This window comes from Martes martes (genome assembly GCF_963455335.1).
Source record: "Martes martes genome assembly, chromosome: 8".
Classification (NCBI taxonomy): domain Eukaryota; kingdom Metazoa; phylum Chordata; class Mammalia; order Carnivora; family Mustelidae; genus Martes; species Martes martes.
Window position 1 is genome coordinate 104,782,511 of NC_137895.1, and position 26,226 is coordinate 104,808,736.

Sequence of the window (26,226 nt, forward strand, 5' to 3'; positions counted from 1 at the left end):
AGGGAGACGCGCCAACAGCAGCAGAAAGAAAGGGGCTGTTGCTTTTGAACCCCAGGCTGTGGAGGCTTTACCCGTTACCACAGATAGGAGACAGGGGACCAGAGTCCCAAGGTCTCTCAACTGCTGAAGTGCAGAACAGGGTCTAGAACTCGGGGTTCCTGAAGAGCTGGTGCTTTCCACCCCCAGATGTCTCTGTGCCTCAGTTTCCTTAGCTACCACACGAAGGGGTGAACCATCTAATCCCCAAGGCCCCTGCAGCCGTGATTTTATAAGAAGACACTCTGTCCTGGCCGGGGACAGCATAGGCTTACACACGGAGCCCCTGGGAGCATTTACAAAGCGAAAGGTGGAAGGGCGGGGAGACAGCGGACCCTAAGGGGCAGATGGGAACAGCCACATCCAAACTTGTGCGAGCATAAGCAAGAAATGAGAAGTGTCGGTAGAAAGGTAGAAGCTGGCAGAGATCAAGACAAGCCCATATACAGAGAAGGGCTGCAACGAGCAGTGACATAAAGCCCTGCGTCCTGCTTGTCACTGTTGGGACGTGCTGCCTCGGCCACGTGCCAGGCGCCACCACCCACGCGAACTGGCAGCATCTCGGTGTGGTTCCGGGTTCTGATCGAGGCTGCGGGTTGGCAGGTTTGGAGGAGCGATTAGTCTACCCTGAGGTCCTCGGATTTCAGGGGAACAGACTCACCAGATACAAATTTATAAGAGACTGATAGAGTAGTGTGAATTTATGAATTCATAATGAGAAATAGTATGGGTGAACAGGTACTACACATAATTACTGATGAATAAGGAACTTAAAAATACAAGAGTCCCTTTTCTTTTCCAAGGGCAGAGGGATGAGCACTTTCGTGGATTCCCTTCTACATTGGAAAGGAAGAGAGAAGTGGGGAGGTAGTCAACTAGTACCCTGGGCTCAAAGAATTCAGGAAAATTTTAAGGAAGTTCTAGAATGTGGAGCAGGTGAGAGCACAGACACAAATCCAGGTTCACATCCTGACCTGGCTACTTACAAACTCTGTGACTTCGGTTAAACTGCTTCCAACTTTCTAATCCTCCGTGATTATTACTTACCTGTAAAATGGGGTAACAAGAGCACTTGCCTCTTTCGAGGTTGAGGGGATTAAATGAGGTGCTACATGGAAATGTTCTTGGCACATAGGAAGCCCTCAATAAATGCTAACTATTTTAAAGCTGGATTTTTCAAGAGTAGAGAGGGAGAAATCTATCAAGATTCAGGAGTCCCAGAGAAGGGACCTAGAAACTCAGTTATGACCAGGAAAAATTTAGAGGGAATGGGCTGACTACTTTGGGGGATGAAGGCCTAATGGTAGAGCCCCTGAGATGGCAAGTAGGAGGGAACAAACTATCCTGGACATTGAGCCATGTCCCTCAGAGAGAGGATCTAGTCCCTCCTCTGGATGGCAGGTGACGGGCATGGGAAGGAGGCGGTTTCTCAGGTCTTTCTATTCAAGCCTAGCTTGGGACATATGGAGTGTTGGCTAGAAAGAGCCCAATATCTGTGAGAGGGAGAGGACTCTGAGAATTAAGAGACCAATTTGGGCGAAAGATCAAAGAAGCTAGAGGCCCCCATGAATGCCAATCCAATAGGGCCAACGGGCCCGGGGAGGAGATTTTCTAGACATCAGGGCAGGAGAGGAAATGATTTAGCCCACCACCAGGCTGTCACAGTGCAGGCTAAGATGAGATTAAAAGCAGAGGCATTTTATCAGAAAATTCTTTGCCAGCTGACAGTTTGACTGCTCTCCTAAGAGGAGGAAACAATTGAACCCTTTCGGGGAAAGGTTTCTAGCCTGGCACTGACCCCTGCTCTGCCCGGAGGGGTGGGTGGTTCCCCATGCTGGGATCTCCGAGGCTTCCTCCCAAAGCCAGCATGCCCTGCATCGTCCTTTCATCTTAAACACTTTTGGAGATGATGTGCGAAACCCACAGGCATGTGGGAAATCACATGGCCATTCTGAGACTGTACACTTGCAGCAAGAAAGATTGAAGTTAGACATGAGGAAGAAATTTAAGTAGGAAGGCAAAAGATAAGGAAGGTGACTCTAGGGAAATAATCATGTTCCTTAGCAGCTTGATGGATGCCCGGAGCAGTGTCCTCCACTGCTGGCCATGTGGCCATTTCCATCTCTCGTGTCCTAAGACTCCTGTGTTTGGCAAAGCACACGCCTGACTACCATATGCACCTGTTGGCCACCAGAGACCCTTCCCCTGGCACGTGGCAGAATTGAGCCTGTGAGAAGCCAGGAGGATATCTTTCCCTGGAAATGGCTCAAGACCAAAGAAACATCTGCTCTGCTGGGGTGAGGCAGGGCTGATCCGGGTGGAACAGGAGGAGGATAGAATAAAGGGGCTTTACAGCCACAAGGTTACAGAAGAGGCAGGCACGGTCTCTTGCCCAGCCTCTGGCATGCACTGTGCTCACACACGGTGTGTGTAGGTCACCATCACAGGGCTCTCTGCGGGACCCAAGAGGAACTGGATGAGGACTTTGCTCTCCAGGGAGTAATCACTCTTGAGCCAGAAACTGGGGGAGCAGGACATGCCCAGATTAGGGAAGGAAACCTACACAGACGGAGCATCAGTAGGTGTCCTAGGCTTTGTGGACACTGTTCTAGTAACTCTTGCCACAGGGTCATGTGGTAGGTCCCCCACCTCACACCTGAGGGCTTGGAGACATCAAGGTGCCGGCCAATATCACGCAGCAAGTGAGTGGCTGCATTTTAAACCACGGGCAGTCTGTCTGGTTTCTAATCTCTTACTTACCAAGTTCGGCTGCCTCCCAGCCCCTATACCTCTGGTGAGCTTCTCTTGGCATCATCTCTAACTCCGAGCTTCAGAAATTATACCATACAGAAAAGAACAATACTTCTCCATTTCAAGAACTCTGGCACAAGAACATAAAGGAAGGATAGTTCAAGTTCAAGGACGGTTCTTTATTCCAAAGTCACATCTTTCCTACTTTTTCATATTCTTTTGTAATATTATAAGGAAACTGAACGATGCTTTCCTTTCTATTTTCTTATTTGAACAAAAATATCTTGTGGGAAATCCTAAGAAAGGACAAAGCTGAGCACTGCATACACATTTCTACCTCTATTCTCTCATAGAGAAGAAAGTGGGGCCCAGGGAGGTGAAGCAACTTGCCCAAGTCCACACAGCAAGCCAAGGCAGAGTCAACATTCAAATCCAGTCCACACTTACACCTGCTGCGCTGCAACCCCAGATGACACACGGGCCAACACTGCCTGCGGCCTCCTGTGCTCCCTCCCCTCAGGGACCCCGAAGGCACATGCACCCCGGGCCAGACTCCCGTCCGGCTGGTGGGCTGTTGCTTTTCTTGAGGACGCCTCTCCCAGCATCATCTGTGTGGCTCCGGACAGTCACCACGGCCCATTCAGAGATAACGACACATCCAGACCACAAAGGGCCAGGGGGGCAGTGGGGTTCCTTAAAGAACAAGTCCGTTCTCTTTCCTGAAAGTCTTCCTTGCTGAGATAATGGGTATCGCCCAGCTCCCGGATCCCTGGGATTGTGGCCAGATCCCTGCCACAGTTCCCTGTTTCTGTCCCGCCAGCATGGAGCTGTGGGCATGGCCCCCTGGAGAGGCTTCCTGACCTGCTTGGAGTCTGCAGGATCTTGAATGTTCCTGAGCCTTCCCCTTGAGCTCGCTCTGCAGACACGGTTCCCTGCCAAGCAGCCACCACTGCTTACGTAAAGACAGGGAAGGAATCTGCCCCTGAGGAAAAGCTAGAGAGCAATAAACACAAATTCAGGACAAAGATTCCTTTGAGGAGAGAAGCAGAAATACACAGGGTACGAAGGCTTCTCCTGTGCCATTTCTCGAACTGGGTACAAGGGAATAATTTTCTTTAGACTTTACATGTAGGTTACTCCTATCTGCATCTATAAAGTGGCTCATAAAAAAGAGAAACAATTAAATAAGACCCCGAATTTTACTAGGCTGCAAATCTCAAGTGTTGTCTGCACCAGCTTTGCAATGACTTCAGGCCGCGTGTTCAGAGATGGTTCTAGAGGCAGTGAGAGCTTCACGGCAGGGCCGGGTGCCATGGCGCTGCCAGGTGTGGGAACCCTCTTCATGCAAGCACATGAAGAAAGGTGAGGAGATCCCAAGGTCGTTTAGGGCCACTGCGAGTTCTCTGTGCTTGGGCTAAGAGAAACGTGCATTTGTGAAGTTGTGTGCTGTGCCTTGGAGAAGGGATAGGGAGCGGGGAGGATGTTCTTAGAGCTGGATGTTGCTACCAGATCTACATCGATCTGTGAGAAAATAAAATGCTCAAGACTATTCCAGTGGCAATAAGATGGCATTAGTCAGTGTGGCCGGCTTGGGAGCTTGTGAGGGAGGTGTACTGCGGAAACTTCTAGATGAGGCTTCCCTGGAGGACTGCGGGCTCTGACGTGCCCAGGTGCTGACGTTTGGTTGTGGGGTGGGCTGAGCAGGGGAGGTTTCCACAGTAGACATCTGGGGACGGTCTGCGGAAGCTGCTCCTGTGACCAGCCTGGAGAGAGGGTTGAGCAAACGTAGGCCTGGATATGGGGCAGGTGCAAGTCCGGGGAAGAACTGTGGTTTCTTGGACGGGAAACCCCCACTGGCAAACCGAACCAGCCAACACCTTTTGGGAACAGCTGTGAGATCAAAGCCTGGTATCTCCGAGGAGCCAACAGGAGAGAGAATAACTTATCCTCTCAGGGCCCTTGGGAGAGGGGAGGGAGAAGCATCTGTCACAGCCAATGAAGTCAGGGCAGCTTCTGCAAGGGAATGGGCCCAGAAAGCCACAGCTGCCTCGCTCCGGGGCTTTCTATTCTGGACCTGGCCTCCAGCTTGGATAATGGAGGTCAAGGAGCCATGGGCTGGGGCAAGCGCGGGCATGGAATTGATGACGTCAGAGAAGCAAGGGGAAGCTTCTGCTGTGTCTGTGGTTGTTGAGGGCAGGGGAGTCAGAGCCCAGCCACTGAGCAGGGATGGTGCAGTGAGGGTCTGGGGCCCACAGAGAGGGAAGAGGGCGTGGGCAGAGGCGAAACTGGACCTTGACTCCCAGCCTTGTGCTCTTGCCTGAGTAGCATGTTCTAGATTGCCCTTAGAATCAGCACAGAGTGACTTCGTTTGCAGCACCGGCCCTCTGCTCACCCCGGCTTTCCCCAGGGGCACCTGGGACGCGGAGGACCCTCGGCTTCCCTTGCTTGGCGCCTTTATTCTGACCCTTCCTCACCACCTTATTGATTCAAACACGGGAGGAAAAAGGAGTGTTTTAGTAGCGGCTGAGAAATCTTCAGACGTGAGGAGTGTTGTTCGCTTTTGTCTGCCAAATGCCTAGTTTCTTTGTTCCAGAAGTGCTTGAAGAAAGCCTGGCAGAGTTTGGGCTAATGTAGCGCAATCAGGCAGGCCCTCTGGGGTTTCTTCCTGCCGGAGGAGTCCTTCAGCCTTCCACACCCTCCGAGCAAGACGTCTAGAAATTACTGTTCCAGCCGTTGCACAGAAGGGAAAAAAGCCTCCCCTGGCAGCCCCCCAACCCTCAACACCAACAAACCCCTCGGGAGCTAGGCCTCCAGGGCCCTCCCTGTTCTTTACCCCACCTTCTTGCCAAGGGCCCCCACCCAAGCCAGCCTCTGGTAGGGCAGCGTGGGCCGAGGTGCCCTCTCCCAGCCCTCACGCAGCACTCCAGTTCCTCCTGTCTCTCCATCTCCTGGCAGTGGGCAACGTGGCCTTCCCCTGGTCACCAGGGAGGACACTCGCTGACCTGAGTCAGCTCCTTGGCAGGGGCCACGTGAGCACAAACACCAGGGGCGCTTGCCCTCCTCCACACTCTGTCCTCCTGGAAAGGCCGTAGCTCCCGTCATGGCCAGCATACCCATCTACAAGCTCACTTTCTCCTTCTCACTCTCTGGAGCGAACTGTGGTGCCGAAGAGTTGGGCATCTCGTCCGAGTCAGTGAGGACCAGGGGCCACGCTCCACGCCCGCTGTCCTGCCTGTGAGGGAGGACGTCATCTGGGTTAGGATAGTAATAAGCAGGGTCTGAAAGCTCAGGGGTGGGTGGTATAGCCTGGTGGCCAGGGCTGCCTATAGCCCTTGGCCTAGTCCTCCACAGAGGGAAGATAAGCCATGAACTTCTCTCCAGAATGGTGTTTTCAGCCTGGGCCTACGGGCTCTATAAAGCCTCTGAGTGTGGAGGTAAAATTTGGCATGCATGAACTCTCTGGAAAGACAGTTTTTTCAAAGGTGTTGGGAACCAGCAAAGGTTCTACAGGGTGGTTGGCAGGCTGGACCCAGATAATTCTGGCTGTCGAGAGCAAAAGGAAGAATAAAGAGAAGCCAGTTATCTGTCCCTGATTGGGTTCTCTGGGAAGCAGAGTCGGAGTTGAGAGCCCTAAATGTCTCCTAGAGGATGCGCTTGGGATCACCACCTAGGGAAGGGAAGGCAGGAACCCAACATGGGGCGAAGGGAGAAGTCCAAGTGATGGAGGGCCGACAGGTGCCTCAGCCAATCCCAGGGGGGCTCTGGAGGGAGAACGACCTATCGGACTTGCCCCACATTGGGTAAACATGGCCAAACCTTCATATTCCCCGCTTCAGCCAGTCGCTGGATTTGACAGCCCCAGGAATGATGTGACTTCGGGCCAAGGAGTTCCCTGCAGCTGAGACCATCTCTGATGGGACTGCTGGGGCTGCGGGCAGAGGGCAGCCTCCAGCAGCACTGCCAGAGCCGGGCAACAAGTCATTTCCTGAAGGAGGGTCTGGGCGGGGCATCGCTGAGCCCCCTCAGTACCTCTGCCCTTGGGCAAGTAGGAGAGATTAAACGATGCCCATCCATCCACCCATCCAGCCATCTATCTTTTCATTTAACATTTATTAAACATGTCTCAGGAGCCAGCCCACTGGGATAAGCGCTGGTGATAAAAAGGTGCAGGTGGCGTGGTCTAGTGGAGAGAGACACATCCATGAATAATTAGAACACAGAGTGGTCCTTGATGAAATAGAGGCAAGTGCCGAGAGTTATTAGAGCACATTGGAGGGTGGGACCGACTCTTTCCAGGGGCAATGAGTGAGTCCTGAAAGAGCTGATGGGGCAGAGAAAGGAGGGGCGGGAGCGTAGGAGCGTGACTAGGACAAGGCATTGCAAGGCAGAAGGACGTCACCCGAGAGGGACGGAGATCTGAGAGTGCATGGGAGATGTGGGGAGAGTGTCAGTGTGCCCGGTGTGGGTGGGTCACTTGGTGGAAATGTGGCTGGAAGGGGAGGTTGGGGTGAGATCACCAGTGCTCCCGAGTCCACGCCAGTGGACTTCGTCTCAGGAGTACTGGGAAGTCACTGATGCTTTTGGAGCAAAGGACTGATATGAAAGTATCTACATTTTAGGAAGTCAATTCTGAAAGCAGAGATGATAGACAGGAGGGAGTGGTTACTGGAACCCAAGGGGAGTCATATATACGCCACGCTCCCCAGCCCCTATCATCTCCCTGAGCACAAGTCAGCTTCTGACATAAGCGGCCCTCTCTGATGTGAAGCTCAGGTCGCTCTGGTCCTGGGCACATGTAGTATTCTTCTGAGCAACTACTTATTCCCCTACTTTCCAAATACTTTCGTTTGTTGTGCTCACATCCTGTGTTCTCATGGGTGGAAATAAGCCCTGGGGATGGCCTGGGTCCCTCTGTGTGTATTGGCCTAATGTCCTGTGGCCTCAACCAAAGCCTTCACTGGACCCCCTCGTTCTGGCGCCACCCACATTCCTTTTACCTTCTTGAATGGGCATCCCAACCCAGGACAGGTTTTTGAGACTAGGGTCTCCTTTATGTCATCAGTGACCCTAAGTTTCTCTAGGCTAGTGGGCTGCCATTCAAGGAATCTGCTTCCACAGCTGAGTAGTGAGCTCAAGAGAGCTATGATCACCGGGATCCCTCTCCCTTCCCCCCTGCCCTTCTCTTTACAGGAAGCTATGCAGGTCACAGTGTGAATCCCGTTCACGTAATTCCTGTCCAAGTGCCAGGCTGCCTGAAATCTGACCCACTAGAGACAATAGTTTCTTGATGTAAGGTCAGCCCAGCCAACTCTGGATGCTTAAGGATCACAGCCTGTATCTTGAGCAGAGTGATGTTCTGGGCACTAGAACAATGGGCTTCTAGTTCCTTATGGGACTAGGATTGAAGTAGGTGGTCTCTACATGAAATAGATGGTCCTTCCAAGCTATGACAGCCAGGATGAATATTCCAACCTCTTTCTTTAGACCATGTTTACTGATGGGGTACAAACAGGGAAACTGAGGCTGGGAACATTCTTCTGATGCTCAGCCATCACATAGAGGTTTTTGTTTTTTTTTTAAGATTTTATTTATTTATTTGACAGAGACAGAGAGATCACAAGTAGGCAGAGAGTCAGGCAGAGAGAGAGGGGGAAGCAGGCTCTCTGCTCAGCAGGGATGCTGAGGCAGATGCTGGGCTCCATCCCAGGACCCTGAGATCATGACCTGAGCTGAAGGCAGCGGCCTAATCCACTGAGCCACCCAGGCGCCCCTCACATAGAGGTTTTAAGTACTCAGGCTTCTACTGCTCCCTGACAAAGTAACTAAAAGACAAATTTACACAAGGAGCACTGGACAAATATCTGCCTAGGGCATGCCCCATGTTGTGGCTGGTACAGCCAAGGGGTCTGCCTGTAGGTGGTAAATATGTATGGATTCCTCAGAGATCACAGATCCCATGATTTGGTGACCCCCCCCCCAAGACTGAGGCTCTTTTCTTGCTCCGGGGGTGGAGACCAAGTGTAGGAGGAAACCAGTTTGCCTTCACCTCTCTCCCTAAAGTTTCTGAAAGCTGGCCTGGAGGTCTCGGAAAGACGGTGAGATCTGATGGAAAAACCCTACTGTTTTGGTTTTGTGAAGATTGAGGTAGGCTAAATGTTGAGAACCCCTTCTGCAGGAATTCTCCAAGCTGTTCTTCTGGGGACTCCTTTGGGACTCCACGCTGTAGGTCTCCAGCTCAGAACACAGTCACCGCAGCTGTCACCGCTTATCAAGGACTACTCTGTGCCAGACACCGCACTGAGTTCTTTGTAAGTTATATTTATTCCTCACAGAAGCCTTGCAAGGAGTTATTTAGATGCCCATTTTGAGGAAATAGAGCCACCAAGAGGTTAGGTAACTTGCCCAAGTTCACATAATAAGTAGCAGAACCAGGATTCTAACACACATCTTCCTGACACCAAAGCCCATGTTCTTTACCCTCCACGATATAACCTTAAACTTTGCCCTATTGATGGCAGCAGCTCTGGGTCTCTAATAGCCACCTTGTACCACACAAGTCTGTGAAGAAGTCTAAGGAGGGAAGCCAAGGACAAGATCCCCTTTCTAATAACTTTCATCATATACTCGGGAGGGCCACAGTCTCTCAGTCCTTTTCATGGAAGTGGACAAAGGCAGAGTTGGTTCTACAGCCAGAGAGCCTGGAGCCTTGGGGCTGATGGGCCTTAGTAGACTGGCCTTGGCACTGGCATCCAAGCTCCCAGAATTCTAAGCTTAGGGATAAGTAAGCTCCCATCAAATGACAAGTAAGGAAACTGACCCAGAAGGAAGAACAAATTACCCAAGGCCACAGAACTAGTTAGAAGCATTGTGTATGCGTCAGTGTGTGTGTGTGTGTGTGTGTGTGTGTGTATACAAATGCATGCACGTGTATGTGCTGGAGATGACAGTAAGGGGTCTCTAATTCCCAGGTCCTATGAATGAGTTCAGGAGAAGGCCGTGGAGTCTGTCTATATCCAGGGGGGTGGATCATAAAAAAGGCTATTTTTGAATATTTGTTTTGGTTTAACACAAGTAGTTTATTTGGGACAGGTGACTCCAAGAAGCGCCCATGTAGGAGTGGGGGATGAAGAGAAGGAAGCCGATACATGCTCATTACTGCTTTGGCTGCCGGCGTCTCTGGGAGATGGTGTGGAATGTGCCTTGGGTTATTCCTCAAGGGAGGAGGAACCCGGGGGGGTTTATCCACCTGCCTCCATTACCATCTGCTGAGTACTGCTACTTGGGGGCCTCGGCTCCCCAGAACCTCTTCTCAAGCACACTCCAGCATAAAAGAAAGCGAAGGGCTACTTTTAAAGGTGTTTGTAGCCCCTAGTAGCTACCAGTTCTCTAAAGAGTCTGGAAAACCTTTTCCGGTGAAGACACTTGAGCATGAGGACCAAGGACAGTCTGTAGGGGGGATGGATGAGACTAAACGGTGCCCCCTGGAGGCCGGTTGTGATAAGAAAGGGAAGGGCTATTTCTGTGTGCTCTTCCTAAAGAAGAGGGAAGTCCTACGACAGGAGTTGGGAGTTAGTTCTTAAAAAGAACTTCTTGGTGATACCGGTGAAAAAGACGTATCAGACGTCTGGGGCCCATTCAGCTATGCACCTTGATTAATGGCCATACAAGAAATGATGGAGCAAAGAAACATGCACAAGGACGGTTTCCTTAGCGGATTTGAGGCTCCTTGTGGCTAGGGCCAGCCAAAGAGCTCTCCTTTATGGAGGCCATGAGGCCGAGGAGTGCTGGGAGGAGAGATGGGGATGGAGGGACAGGATTTTTCACCCACCCGTGGTTATTCTAGTACCAGCGACTCCAAAGTTGGGTGGGAGCAACAAGAAGAGGTCTCTGCTCTGGCGTGATTTGGGGCACCTTACGTGGAGGCAAAGCCTTAGAAGAAGAAAGCCCTAAGGTCGCCTGGTTCTCCGACCAGGGTCACCCCACCTCTTGAGCCCCTGCTCCTTATCTGTGAAAAAGGGAGATTGGAGGGCTGGACTAGAGGGCCTCAGTGTCCCTTCCAGTCCTGATCTTCTATCTCTGTCCACTGTAGGGGCCATCTCTATGGCCCTTGCCCTCCCTGCAGGTCAATCATCATCAGGTGTGAACTGAGCACCCACCACTTGCCCAGCACTGAGTGGGGAGCAGGGATAAACCGGACTACAGGCCCTGGCCTCTAGGGCGGGATGGACGGGGGAAATAAGAATTAATACTTACTGAGCAATGACTCTGTGCCAGGCGGTGTGCTAAACAGCTTACACATACTGACTCCTTTCCTCCTCACCATAACCTCATAGAGTAGGCAAGCGTAGCTCCACTAGGCAGAGGAGAAAACCAGAGAGGGGCCCAGAGGAAAAGCAACTGAACTGAGGCTGGATGGTGGTAGAGCTTGAATCTGAGCCCGTGCTGTAGCCACAATGCTTCTCCTCCTGTGGACCAGGAAGGGACTCGCTAAGCACAGCTCCTAGTGTGCTTACAGAGGAAGCAGTTACAGCTAAAGTCACCTGGAAAGGCTTCATGGACAGGGGGCTTCGCACTTGGTCTTGAGGGAGGAGCAGGACCTGCAGACCAGTCAGGGAGGGGGACGACCTGTGGGTGCTAGTTCTCCAGGATGGGCTGGGTGTGGGGGCTCTAGCCTGCTTCGAGCAGGGAGGTGGACAACAGCTACGACCCAGCCTGCTAGTAGTTCCATGGGAAGGAAGGAGGGGGCAGGAGCCAAATACAGTTGCTGCCCCAGACCCTGCAGGGCAAGCACCCTCCTCTTCATAGCCCCAGCCCCAAAGAGCTGACGTCCACCCAGCCTGGAGGGGCTTCATGCCCAGGCCATGCCTGTAAGGATCATTCCTTCCCCCACAGCTGCTGGGACAGTGTAAAGATGGAGTGGGTTCAGTGTAAACCAGCTTCTTTCCAGCTGCTTAAACCACTGGTCCGGGAGCTAGATGACTGATAATGATGATCCTTAACACTGATATAGAGGAGGGACCATGAGTCAGGCACTGTTCTAAGAACTTTAACTAACTCAAGCCTTCTAACATCCCTATGAGGTAGGTACTATTATTGTGCCCATTTTATAGATGGGGAAACAGGTACAATGAGGTCGAATAGCCTGTTGAGGTTCACACAGCTGATAAGTCAGAGTCCAGATCCCAGCCCAGGCGGTCTGCTCTTTCCCACTGTGCCATACTGCTTCTAAGCACCGCTGCTTCTTCCCTCTTCCTGGGCTACCCTTCTCAAATGTAGGTTCTCTCTCCCTGCCCGAAGCTCTCCCCTGCCAAGGCAGCCCCTCCCTAGAGGCGATGGCAGGAGGGACCCCCACGAGTCCCCACCGCCAGAAAGGCCCATCAGTGCCCCAAAGGCCAGGCCGGAGCACCCAGTCTCTCTCCTCACCCCCGCACCCACATGCACCCTGTCCCGCTCTCCCCCAACCGAGCACCGTTGCCTTTTGTTCACAGCGATGGCTCCTGCGCCCAGGCCGGTGGGGGCATGGAGGACTCCGTGGTGGCAGCGGCGGCGGTGGCAGCCGGCAGACCCAGTGCCCATGCCCCGAAGGCTCAAGCCCAGGAGCTGCAGCAGGAGGAGGAGCGGCCGGGGGCGGGGGGTGCCTCCCCGAGGGCTGGCTCCCACCGCGTGGCCTCCCCCGGCCGGCAGCAGCCTGCCCTGGCGACGGCGCTCTGCTCCCACGCCCCTAACGCCTCCGATTACGAGCTCTCCCTTGACCTAAAGAATAAACAGGTACCCAGGGCCTCCGAGGGGGGCGGGAAGGGTGGTGAGGGGGCCCTGCCTTCGGGGGCTATCCAGGGTACCAGGGATCTCCCCACTTGGGCCCACCTCTGCTGCAGGCACACTTCTTTTGCCACGACTTCTCCCAGTTGGAGCTGTCTTCGGCCCTTCCCTGGAGCCCAGTTTGTCAGGAACCAGCCTCTCCATGACAGGGGTCATTTGCAATGCCAGTCCCCTCAGTACCATGTTCAGGGCTCTGTTCCTCTCACCGTGAGCCAGAAGCTTAAACTGCCCCACCCCCAGACCTTGAGGCAGGTGGCCCACTGTTCTCTGGGGAAGAAGAGAGAGCCTCGCTTACGTGTCCATGCAAAGGACAAGCCCCGTGTGTAGGCACACACAGGTTAAAATGAGGTGCCAAGAGAATGGTCTCCTCCAAGGAGATTGAGGATTCCCTAGATTAACCAAAGCTCCCCTACTGGAGAACAAATCCCGTGTGTGTATGTGTGTGTGCGTGTGTGTGTGTGTGTACTCATGTGCATATGCTTAGAGAAAGACATCATGACTAGATGTTGTGGTTTTTTTTTTAAGATTTTATTTATTTATTTGGCAGAGAGAGATCACAAGTAGGCAGAGAGGCAGGCAGAGAGAGAGGGGGAAGCAGGCTCCCTGCTGAGCAGAGAACCCGATGCAGGGCTCGATCCCAGGACCCTGAGATCATGACCTGAGCCGAAGGCAGAGGTTTAACCCACCGAGCCACCCAGGCACCCCACGACTAGATATTGTTAAGAAAGAACATTGAGCTTGGAGCCAGAGACATAGGACCCAATCCTTGGTCTTGCTCTAGTTACCTCTGTGACTTTGGGAATGCCAGTTATGCACTCTGGGTACTGGTTTCTTCATCAGCAAAATTGGGCATCAGACCTTGAATCATCTCCAAGGTCCCTTCTAGCTCTACAGTGTGTAGGTTCTAAAGAACCATTCTTTAACTCAATGGGCAAAGTCAGTCTTGGGAAGGAAAGCTAGTAGGACGATCACTAAGACTGAGTCAGGCCATACCAACCTCACTTCTTTCCTTCTGCATCAAGGTCAGCTGTAGGTGGAACATCTGGCTGTCAGCAAAGTATTTTAAAAATCCCCCATGATCGATATGTGGGCAAGATAGGAAGCAGAGCAGATGACAGTATAGTCAAGTGGGTTCTTTTCAAACAGAATTCTTAAAAAAAAAAGTTGGTTTTTCCATCAAGGCCAATTCCTGGGGGAGGTGAGTGGTGTGCTGTCCTTGGTCCTGTTCTGTTCAACTGGTTTTGACAAGGCCCTAATTTCTGATGACACAAAGCTGAAAGGGGACAGCAAATACCTCGGTGACAGAATCCAAGATTTTGTAAAAATCTTATCCAGACATAAAGATTTCAATGAAAAAGTCTAAATGAAATAGGGAAAAACATCTAAAGTTCTCTTAGCTTTGAAAAGCCCACAGCATTTGTACAAGATGGGCAGGCTTGGTCCTGGGAGAGAGACCTTAGGGCTTCCGTTGATTGTAAACTCAAAAGGAGTCAATAACCAGTAAGTCAGGTGCCAAAGTGAGTCCAGCAGCCTGAACAGAAGGGTAGATAAAGACCCCCGGATAAGGAAGCAGCTGGCTAGAGCCCCACACTGGTTCCTGGTCAGGGCCCGTCTGGAGCCCGTCCTTGATTCTTGGGGCTGTGTTTAAGAAGCAAGTAAGAATGCCGAGGATTCCAAGGTTCTCCTAAGAAGGAAAAGAGGATTGACTGGATTCATATGGAGAAATTGTAGACACGAAAACAAGTTTTAAATATGGAAGAGCTGGCATGTGAAAAAGGGATTAGATATATTTTCTATCATTCCAGGCAAAAATAGTGGTACTAACGTAAGAAAGCTACAGGAAAGGAAGCTTTTAGCTCAATTAACAATTAGAGCTGTTAAAAATATAGAAGGCCTTGCTTGTGAGGTAGTGAGTTTGTGTTACTGGGAATGCCCAGGCAGGGGTTGGCAGACAGTCCATCTGGAACACTACAGTATGATGTGGGTGGTCAGTTGGCCCAGAGAAGAAGTCTTCTCGGTTCCACATGACTGTGCTCCTTGAGGACAGAGACCATCTCTCATCCATCTTCGTATCGTTCCCCCAGCACCTAGCAGAGTGTCTTGGACATAGTAAGAGCTCACTGAATGAATAGTATTTGGATAACTATGGTGTGAAAAGCAACAAGAGAGTGAGGTAACAAGAAGAAAAGGGTCCCTACTGGCCCCCAAAGAGAGTGTAGTTCATTTTAAGGAGTATCCAGCCAATAAAACTGAGGGAAACCTGTGCTTCAACTTGGGTGGGAGAATTAGTTTAATTCTGAGTGACGATGGCATATGGAGAGTTGCTCTGATTGGTATCATGGACCTTTTTATAGTGGACATCATTCTGATGGACGGTCTTTCTGCGTGTCGGGCCAACGGGAGTGGGGTGGGAAAGGTGCGGGAGGGTTGGCAGAGGGTGTGACAGGAGCCTTTGTGCTGAGTGAACCCAGCCTCGGGGAACAGCCCACTCCCCTGGATGGAGTATCTGTCTGGGTCAAGCATAGACTGGAGGGAGGTAGGAAGAGGGCAAAAAGTGAGGGGCTAGAGAAAAGTGATTAAAAATGCGGCACACGTTCATAAGAGACTGAACTCACTTCTGTCTCTTCCGCAAATGAACTGTGTGACCTCCGGCAAGCTGCTTAACTTCTCTGGGCCTCCATTGCCTCCTATCTCTTTGGGGCTTTGTACGTGCTGTTCCCTCTGCCTCTGCCGCTAACATTCATGCTCCCCTCCTCACTTGGCACTTGGCCTCAATTACTCTTTATTTCACTTTGAGACAGAATTGTGGTTCTCTTTCCTCCTCCTGGCAGCTTTCCCTGCCCTCCCAAGCCTGTGTTGGATGTCCCTTCTCTGTGACCCTCCCGCATCCAGCCGTTCCCAGTCATAGCCTTTCAGCCCTGTATCCTCATTCCCTGTTGACCTGACCGCTCCTTGAAGGCAGGACACATGACTTATTATTCATCATTATACTCCCAGTGCCTGACACAGCGCCTGGCATGAAGAAGATGCTCAGGGATGCAAAGGGGAAAATACTAAGTGATCTGAAGAGGGAGAGGGGCATGAGACCTGGGGCCAGGACCTGACTCTGCTTTGGGTTTCTTCGAGATTTAGGATATGGTATTCTGATTCTGTCAGTCCCACCAGTTGCACAAATCCTGTGGCACTTGGACTGGAAGGGTCTTGGACCGTCATTGTCTCCCCAGCCCACCAACTGCTAGTCTTGCTCCATCAGCCAGTCCAGAATCCTAGGCAGTTTCTGTGGCTTCTTTCTCCTCCACATCTGCTCCAACCCAACCTCCACTGCTACTACATCTTAACGATTTCCCCAATTCCCACCCTCTCCTGCCAACCCCACCACCCCCACCCCACAGCAGGCCACCATCATCTCCTGCCTGAGCTCCTGGGGGGGGGCACACATTCCTCTACTTGGAGCTGTGCTTCCTCCAACCTGATCTCCACGCTGCCACTGAGCCCTCTTGGAGAGCACATCTGATCACGGTATCTGTCTGAAAGCCTTGCATGGCTCCTCTCTGTGTGCAGGACAAAGACTTCTCCAAGGTCTCCTACCACCAGACACAACCCCATCTCCTGCCCCGCTCCCAAGTGGGGTTCCAGCCATTCCCACTTGCCTTGCTCCAGACCTCTGTGCTGTCGTTTGCCTCTGGGCCTTGACAGATTTTATTTCCTTTGCTGGGAATACTCCTCACTTGTCCTTCCAGCACACGTCACTGGGGAGATGGCTGCTCATACTCCGCATCTCAGCTCAGTATCCCTGAGCCTGGCTGTGTGCTTTCACGGAGTGCCCCACCGATGACTCTGTGCCACCTGAGAGCCATCCCACCCATAAAGGCAGGGACTATGTTGTTCTCAGGGCTGTCATGGAGTCGAGCAGACTGTGCACAGAACGCCTTCGTAGTCTGTGTGGGGAGTGAGCACTCCTCAGAGCTGTGTGTTAGGTGATACACGGCTCTTGCCCACCTTTGCTTCCCGGCACCCCGCACAGTCCCTGGTGCCTAAGACATGCTTCACACTGGAGGAACACATGAGTAAAAGAACAAACAAATGAATGAACGAAAGAACGAACGAATGAATGAACGAAAGAAAGAATGAGTCCGCCCCCGGGCATCCCTGCCTCCCAGCCCCCACGGCCTCTCCCCATACTCACACAGTGGGGAGGTCCTCCATCCGTTCCCTCCGCCCTCAGCTCTGTCGCTTTATCTCACAGTGGTCCTTGGGGTTACAACCTCCGGGGACAAAGAACATGCGGGTCCTTTGGGGGGGTCCTTTAGGAAAGTGGTGTGGGGAGGATACATAGGGCAGCCAAGTGATTTCCACATTCATCCATGCTCTCGAGGGAGTTCGGATCCTGTTGTGTGCCTCTGCTGAGGAGGACCCTGTTGGAGCCCATGTGGGATGTCAAAATGTCATGGGTCTCCGTGCCATCCAAGCCAGGGGACCACGTGGTGGTGGTCCGTAGCAGCCAGGCCTTGACCCCACGTCAGGTCCTGGGTGGAAGTCATGTTTTCTTTTTTGGACAGCGGTCCTTTCTACAAGCGATCTCTCCTACCCGAGTCTCGGGGTCCAGCCTCATCCGGAAGGTGATCACCCTCTCAAGAGGAGAGGTGGTTGATTATGTTTCCAACTCTCTGGTCTCAGTTTCCTCATTGAAGAAACAAGAGGTTATTCTGGAATATCTAAGGCTCGTTCCTCCTCCGAAGGTGAGAGTCCCACCATGGCCCTGGACGGCATCAGGGGCCAGCCTACAGATGATGGTGAAGGCAATGCCGGTGAGGGGTAGTCCTTCTGTCCACCTGCATCCAATTCAGGGAGCATTATCACACAGCGGCTGTGTGCAAGGCCTGGGCCACCACGCTACAAAAGATGCAGTTCCAGGCCTCAGGGACCTTGCTCCAGTGGTGGGCGCTGACATGTAGCGGGTGCTAAGTAGCACTAACAGCCCTAATCTGGGCCAGACGAGGTGCTAAACATTTCTTATGCATTATCTCCCCAGATCTGCAGGCTATCTCAGTGAGCTAGGGACTGCTACTACCCCCCGTTTGAGGAATGAGGGGACTGAGGCTTAGCCGTAACAAGTAGCTCCCCCAAGGACACGTCCCTAAGTGGGTGTCTGCGGTCCAGCCAAGACTGGGACTCACAGTCCTTGATTTTATCCCAAGTCTTTCACAGGAGCAGCAAAGGGGTAGGTTCCAAGGAAGCGGTGGACAGCGTGCTGTGGGAGCACTGGCGACAGCGAGGAGCCCAACCTGGGGTTCAAAGCAGGCTCCCCCCAGCAGCAGCTCTCCCTGAGGCAGTCTCTGTGACGGAGGAGGAGCAGAGTCATTAGTAGCCCCCACCCCTAGCTGGCTGGGGCCGGGAGAGTTTCCCAAGAGCACACTTACTCCTAGGCAGGCCTCAGTGCCCTGTTGTGTCGAGCACTTTCTGTGTTTTGGACAGCGGACAGGGATGTGGGCACACAGGGAAGACGCAGGGGTCACATCCCGCTAGGTGCCAGGCGCAGGCCAGCTTCCCCTGGGGGCTGCCATTAGCATCTCCGAGCTCCTCCCCCCTCCCGCCCCGACTGTCTGCTCCTAAGCCTCCTGGAAGCCTTCCCTTGCCAAGTTCTGCAGGCTCCTTCCACGTAATGCTTAAACATTCTCAGCTGGGAAATCTTGGATCAGAGGAAATCCTCGCTCACATGTGAAAGCCACCCCCCACCCCGGGCTGGCTCCCTCCTTCCCCAGCACTGCCATCCCCCAGCTCGCTGCTCTTCCTCCCCCAGCCTGACTTGGCGGCCCTCTTTCTGTGGCCCTCCTCGGGCCCGGCTGTGGCAGCAACCTGAAAAGAGGGAGCATGTTCTAATTAACACTGAGAGGCTCATTAGACAGACAGAGCCCCCCGAGCCCCCCTCCACGGCTTCTCCCGGCAGAAGCTGAGAGATTGCTCTCTTGGGAGGAGGAGAGGCTACAATTACCCATGATTCATGGGGTTTAGAGAGAAGTGAGCTGAGCTGCTCTTAGGCCAGTGGGCCCAGAGACCTTCCCTCCCTGGGCCCACCCCCCGCTTCCCCCCACCCCCGTGTCCATCTCTCTTAGCTCTCTAATCTGGCCCCGGTTAAGAAAAGAAAAGCGTTAGGGCGGTTGGGAGGACCTGGCTGGGTAGACAGAGCTGATCTGGGACTCTGCCAAGTTCCTGAGCCCTGGTGGGGGGCGGAAAGGGGAGCCTGCGGCATTTGACTCCAAGCCCAGATCCGGAAGAGAGCCTAGATTTTTATTTTCCCTGGGATATAGGAGAGAGTTCAGTTTAGTTCCTGTCCACAAACATTTATTAACCCCCAGCCATGGCTCTGGCTCGATGCTGGGCCCCAGGACTGTAGAGACATAATACCATCCTGTCTGTAAGGTACAGTTTGTGGGACTGCAGAGGGTGGGCTACAAAGGACAGGAAAGAAACAGTGGGGGACAGTGCAGGCTGGGGTTGCAGCAGGCACAAGCTTGGAATAAACGGGAGATGGTTGTGTTAAATGTGCTGGAACAAATGGAGAAGATCCAACAATTGAATTCAAACACCAGAGTGAGCAGTTGCTCCTTGCCAGGCTCTGTGCTGGGTGCTGGGCATGGATCAGAGGGCTCGAATAACTTCTGCTCTGTTCGAGTTGGGGTCGGTGGGGTGGAGAGAAGGGTGGGTTAGATAAATATCCCAAAGATTAGTGGAGAGAACTGAGTGTCAGAGAGAAGTAAGAAACAACATTCTCCATGGGCACCTGAAATGGGGAGCTCCCAGTCAGGTTGGGGGACTGAGAAAGCTTCACAGAGGAAGCACATTGGAGGCAGGTCTCGAGGAAAGGGAAGAATGTTGCAGACTGAGTGACAAGGCTGAGCAAACGCTCAGGGCAGGAAAGCCTAGCGTGGGCTGGGGGAAGTGCAGGAGTTCAGCCAGTGTATATACAGGCTTGGCGTAGGAGTAGAAGATGGGAGGGAGGCTGAGGCCAGATTGCTCAGGGTCGGAAGGCCAGCAGGAAACACTTACACTTATTTTGGGTGATGCTCTCAAGCAATGCAAAGCCTGTGTTCACATCAGCTCTTCAAGACCCTTGATCAGGGTAATGTAGGGTGGATGGTAGGTGTGAGCAAGAAGCAGGGAGGCAGTGGGGAGGCTGCCAGAAGGGCCCTAGTGGGAAGCCAAAGAGCCTCACATGGCAACAGTTGGGTCAGGTTGATGCAAAAGGTATTGGGGTAGGGGGTGCGTGGAATAAAGGCTTTGAGGCTGACAAACGCAGAGGCCGGGGTGAAGGAGAACCATGGTCAAATGCAAGTTTCCCAGCCTGGAGAATGTAACAGCCAAGGCTCTATATGCAAAAAAAGAAGTCATCGAGACCTGGTTTAGGGAGGTGGGGGAAGACAGTGGCTTTGTATAGGTGTACAAGGGGATCCGTGGGTTGTTGGAAATGCAAGTCTAGGATCAAGCCTAGGAATGGGAATTTGAGAGTCATTTCCATCATCATCATTGTCATCAAATAGTTACCATTTACCGTATACCTATTATGTGCCAAGTGCTATACGAAACCATTCAACTCTCATAACAAGGTACAGGGTAAGCAAGATTAGTTTCATTTAACAGATAAGAAAGTGGAGAATCAGGGATGTTAGGAAACTTGCTCAAGGTCAACCAGCAGGGAAGAAGCAGATCTGGGCCTGAGTATCTCTCCTAAGGCTTGTTCATCAGTCCATTAAAGCAGAGTGAAGTTATGATAGGAAACAAGGTCCTCACACAAGAAGTGAGAAGACATTAGCCTGTAGATGTTGCCACAAAGGCTCTGCCTGAGACAGCTTCCCTCTTAATTAGTGCCTAATTATCAGTTACCAGAGGCTGCTCTGACGACGTCCAACATGGCAGTCACGGAATGTCCGGAAGGACTCGGATGTGTCTGCAGAGTGGAAGATGGCCCACGCGGGACTTGTAACTGACATGCTTAGGGGTTTTGTGATCAGAATATGGGATGAAAGGGCTATGGAAGCTGGCAAACCAAGGTAGACTGGGTCGTGAGAGCTGAGGACAGAGTCTCAAGGTGATAAAAATACCAAGAACTGTGGAAAAGGGAGAGAAAGAGAGTGGAGGATGGACCATCAGGTTTCATGATTAAAGGTCTCTGGTGACTTTCCTGAGAGTCCACTTTAGAAGACTGGTGGGAGCAGGAGGCAGGCCCTGGGGAGTCAGCGCATACAGGGTTGGGTTGGCTGTTCGGCACTTGTTCATGGAAGGAGGCAGAGGGTATAGACTCGTCTTCCAAGAGGTCTGGTGGCAAATAGAAAGAAAGAGATGGGGCCAGTGCCCCAGAGCAGTGAAGTCGAGAGGAGTTACGTTTTAGCCTGGGGAGATCTGGGAGGGTCTGTAGGCAGGGGGAAAGGAGCCAGTGACACAGTAGAGTTCGGAAATGCAAGTGAAATGCATCAGATCCAGGAGAAGAAGGTTATGGGTTAGGTTAGGGGGGGGGGTTTGAGAGTCACAAAGATAACTTTGCAATTAATTCTTTAATGTATTCAATAAATATCCACTGAAGTCCTACTGTGTGCTGGGCACTCTCTAAGCACTGGGGATAAAGGAGTGAACATGGCAGAGTCTCTGCATTCGTGGGGCTTACAGTCTAGTGGAGAACTTGATGGGAATAGATTCAAGATATTCAAAATCTGGTTTTCCTCTCTGCTTGGGTGACACTAGGACACTGGCTGGTAGATGTCTCCTAGGCTTAGCTCAGCCTTCTGTCTCCAGTAGGATGATACCATGCTAGGGGAATGGACATCTTTCCCATTCTGGAAGCATTTCAGGCAATGGGATTTCATACCTTCCCTCTGTTGCCAATAGCATCTCATAACCTGAAGAGAATGCTCTTGGGCCTAGGGTTTCCCTCAAAGTGTGAGTAGGCCAGGTTGGAAAGAAGTAAGAATTTCTCCCTGGTGTCTGTTTCTCCTGGTCCTCCAGACAGAAATCGACAGAAGGAGGCAATTAAGTGGTCACCTCCCCTCAGTTTGCACCTTGGAGGGCTCTCCTGCCTCATTAAGGCCGATTGGCCATTCCAGACCTCAGGGAAACTGCCGGAGTTCTGCGGGGACACTGAGCCGAGCCACAGTGATCTCTCCACTCTGAAGTGATTTCTGTGAAAGCAACAACGAAATGCCTCTGAGATATCAGGAGTTTCTCTTTCTCTGGAGATCCTGGATACATGATGAAACCCTGTAGGCAACTGTCCGAACGTTCCGGGAGACAGAACTTTTGACAGCCCGAGATTCCCGCCCCCCTGGTGCGCACATCCTGTATAATTCCCTTCCATGGGAAGTGCCGTGGGACTAGAGGGCACCATAGGGTATCCCTCCTGTGATTAGGTTACCACTCAGTTGACCTTAAGTGAATCAAAGGAAAATCACCCTGGGCGGTTTGACCTAATCAGGTGAACCCTTTAAAAGAAGGCGAAGCATCAGAGTCACTCTCCTGTTGGCCTCAAAGGGCCAAACTACCATGTGGCAGAGAACAGTGGGCAGCTGTGACTAAGGGCCTCAGCCTTGGAATCTCAAGCAGCTGAACTTAGATACCTACTGGCCACTCAAATCTTAGTGAGATTCAGTTTCCCCCCATCTTCAGAGAGAACAGCCAGACTGAGGAAGATCGAAAGCATAAGGCCACTAGGTCTGGGGATGGGGAAGGGCCCTGAATGGTGAGATGGAAGAACTGAAGACAGGATTGAGGTCATGCCATTTTACCCGGGATCGTCCCTGGGGGTTGGGGTTGTGCCCGTCAGATTTCCTGGGCTAGAAGGGTGCCTCTGTTGGTCCGGGGGTAGGGGGGTACCCACAGGGAGGGAACCCAGCGGATCGCTGAGGTCGTGAGAGGCAGTCACTCCCCCTGCAGTGGCTGGTGAGCCAATGTAGCTAAAGGTTATGGGCCACAGGGGGGAAGTCTCTCTGGTTCTTTCCTAAGAGGTTTCGATAAGGGAGAAAGAGTGAGAGCATTGCCACGTGAGGGGGAGAAACGGCCAGAGCAGGAGGACAGAGCTGGAAGGAGGCGAGTAAGGGCCTTGAAGACACACCGGTCCCTTGTCACAAGTTTTCCCGGGTTCACACTGCCCACATGAGGTAGCACGCGTGCACCAGCCAGCCCCGCCCTGATTGTACAGCTCCTGTTGTTGGGAACAGAGGTGGCCCAAATTATGGAGCATGGTAGCCTGGAGTGACTCCCACTCTTGAAATATCCGTCCACCCACTCCTCTGTCCTCCATCGATTAAATTCACATTTATTGAGCATCTACTATGTGCCAGCCCTTGGGCTGGGTATCAGGAACACACTGATCAATCCCCAATCATCCCTTATGATGATCCTAGGGTCAGAAATTTCCGCAATGCAGTGATGAGGAAGAAAGGTGAACAGGAGGAGCAGCATTTTTTTAAGCATTCCTGTTAAATTTTTAATTTGTTATTGTTTTAAACGTGCACACAGTAGAAAGAATAGTGTAGTAAACTTTCAGATAACCACCACCCGGTTCCAAAAATTTTTGTTAATATTGTTTCCTCTAACGGTTCCATTTTTTTTGATGGAGTATTTTAATACAAACTCAAGATCCCGTGTATTTCACCCATAAGGACTTCCATACAGATCTCCGATATGAACGTTTTAAAACAAACACTGCAACAGCAGCTATCTGATCCCCAAATGCAACACCCTGACCTCTGCCAGCCTCCCCACTACCACCAAAATCGCCACTGCTGGGAAGCCAGTCCTACATCCTACACGTCTAGGAGTCTTGACAAGGATCTGGTATCCCAGCCTGTGACATGCTGGAGTTTCAGACTTTGGCCCTTTAGTACCCCCCTCTCCCGCACCCCCCTCCCCGCCCCCACCCCAGGCCTCACCGCACTCTTCCTCTTCTCTGTTCTTGCCTCAGATTGAAATGCTAGAACACAAGTACGGGGGCCACCTCGTGTCCCGGCGCGCCGCTTGCACCATCCAAACCGCCTTCCGCCAGTACCAGCTCAGCAAGAACTTCGAGAAGATCCGCAACTCCCTTCTGGAGAGCCGCCTGCCGCGACGGATCTCCCTGCGCAAAGTCCGCGCGCCCACTGCTGAGAGCCTGGCGGCCGAGAAGGCGCTCATGGAGGGCTACGGCCTCATGGGGCTGCCGCTGGTGCGCTCGCCCTCCCTGCCGCCCACCTTCGCAGGCACGCTCACCGAGCTGGAGGACTCCTTCACCGAGCAGGTGCAGTCCCTGGCCAAGTCCATCGACGACGCGCTCAGCACCTGGAGCCTCAAGACCATGTGCTCCCTGCAGGAGAGTGGCGCCTACCAGCTCCACCAGGCCCTGCACGCGGGCGCGGGGCCGCCGGGCCTAGAGGCCGAGATGCGGGAGCTCGACAGTGCCCGCCCCGCGCCCACGCCCGGGGAAGAAGCCGCCGAGGCCGCAGGCCTGCCCCAGGGCCATGGCAGCACCCTCATGATGGCTTTCCGGGACGTCACCGTGCAGATCGCCAACCAGAACATCTCCGTCTCCTCCGCCACGGCTCTGTCGGTGGCCAACTGTCTGGGCACGCAGACCGCCCAGGCCCCGGCGGAGCCCGCGGCGGGCAAAGCCGAGCAGGGAGAGGCCCCGGGGCAGGAGGCCTCCGCGGCCACAACCTCGGTTCAGGGGGACGCGCCCGCCGAAAACACGGGCGCAGAGGCCGGAGCCAGCGGGGCCCTGAGCGCCCACCCACCTGGGGCTGCCGTGGAGGGGGTGGTGGAGGGGGCCGCGGTGGCGGCGGAGGCAGAGGCGGCGGCGGAGGGGACCGGGGAGGTGGGGAAAGGGACTGAGGCTGAGGCCGGCGACAACTCGGAGCCGCTGAGCAGCAGCAGCACGTCCACCAAGTCGGCCAAGTCGGGCTCGGAAGCGTCGGCCTCAGCCTCCAAGGATGCCCTGCAGGCCATGATCCTGAGCCTGCCGCGCTACCACTGCGAGAACCCCGCCAGCTGCAAGTCGCCCACGCTCTCCACAGACACCCTGCGCAAACGGCTTTACCGCATCGGCCTCAACCTTTTCAACATGTGAGTGAGCACCGACTCGGGAGCTCTGGGGCGACCCGGGAAGCTCTTGGTTGGCGAGGAAGGGGCAGGGGCTACAATGACAGGTGAGCAGGGTACCGGTTGATTTCCCGCATCATACCAGCGCCCTGCCCCCGTGACATTTGTGCCGCACCTGCTCCTCGAGGTGCTGGGTAGGGATGCACGTTTTCTTTTTAATGGTTAACAAATTTATGTTCAGGATTAGGGACAAAACCACACATCAAGCCCATGCTTTCAGCACTATTCCTGCTTACTAGGGCTTGAAAAGCGAGGGAATTGAAAAGGAAATGCAGTATTAAGTAACAGTCCAGGTCGTACGAGGATTGAGCAGAAATCCTTCAGGCAGACCCGAAGCCAGGGAAACAGCATCGTCTCAGGGGGATGATGTCAAGGATAGAGCGAGGGGAAAACGAGGAAAGGCAAGGGAGGGCCTGGGTGGGTGAGGAAGAAGAGACCTAGCATAAGGAATCCAGGTAAAAGGCAGGAGAGGGACGGGGGATAAAAGGGGGCGACAAGGACACAGAGGTGGCACAGAAAGAGAACAGGAGAAGGAAAGCAGGAAAATGAACAAGGGTTTTGGTTCAGAGTCCCCAGCCAGAGCCCCAGCCAGAACTGTCCTTTCAACTAGAATGTAGAGAGCCGGGGGCCAGCAGTATACACGCACCCCTCCCGTGGAAATCCCATCTCCACCCTCCATTCACCCCTTCCTTCAGAGCCCGGAGCCAGGAAATTGAACATCTCTCCCAGCCGCGCGTCCGTTCCTTTATTCACTCAACTGTTACTTATTGAATGCAGGGCGCGTTGACCACGGAGATGGTCTCCAGAAAGTTCTACTCCAGGGAGGAACAGCTACTGTTCCCGGCTCACCTTACATAAAACATCTGCAAACTTCCTAACAATATCTAGAGGTGGCCTTATTATGCCATTTTATGGAAAAGAAGCAGGCTCACACAAGTAAGGCGGGTTGTGTGCTCACACTCACGCAGATCCTGGGATCCCTCAAGACAGTGGTTCTCAAACTCTCTGTAGTAAAGGACCAGTCTGGGTTTTCACCCACTAAGTGGTGGCTGATACTTTTGTGAAATGCGATAAAAATGAGTTGCTAGAAAAACAATCACATGCTTGGTGATCCCGAAAATGTCAGAGTGCTATAAAAGGTTCTAAACGCTTGCCCTCTGTTTCTGTACTTAGCTTCTCCTGAACCAGTCAGATACAGTTCAGGGAACAGCACGGATTTGCAGGCCGTACTGTGAGCACATTTGCCTAAAAACACAGCACCCACATCCACACGTAGAGACTTGAGCCTGAGAAAGTGAATGATGGAGAACAGGATTCTTGTGTCCCCTGTAGCCAGTGCAGTAGGAGAGCTCCCCCCTCTGCTCCCCAGAGCCCTGCTTCTGGGGGGAGTACTGCGCATAGACGACAGAACACAGACAGGGAGGAAGGGCCTTTGTGGCAAGCCTCCGGGCCTTTCAGGGAAGACAAAAAGAAACCTCTCTACTTGCTCTGGAATTCTCT

The 26,226-nt window shown here is 52.9% G+C and overlaps 1 protein-coding gene across 2 annotated transcripts in view; it reads left to right on the plus strand.

Moving 5' to 3' along the window:
- IQSEC3 (IQ motif and Sec7 domain ArfGEF 3) overlaps positions 1–26,226 on the plus strand; it is a gene marked incomplete at both ends in the record, with an annotated part of 98,767 nt that overhangs the window by 40,265 nt on the left and 32,276 nt on the right. Inside the window, 2 exons of one of the 2 annotated variants that reach the window (XM_080811904.1) lie at positions 12,276–12,555; positions 23,558–24,690. In XM_080811904.1, coding sequence (XP_080668030.1) covers positions 12,276–12,555; positions 23,558–24,690 — 1,413 coding nt within the window. Of the gene's footprint in view, positions 1–12,275; positions 12,556–23,557; positions 24,691–26,226 lie in introns of those variants that run through there. The other variant, XM_080811905.1, reaches the window with a different exon arrangement.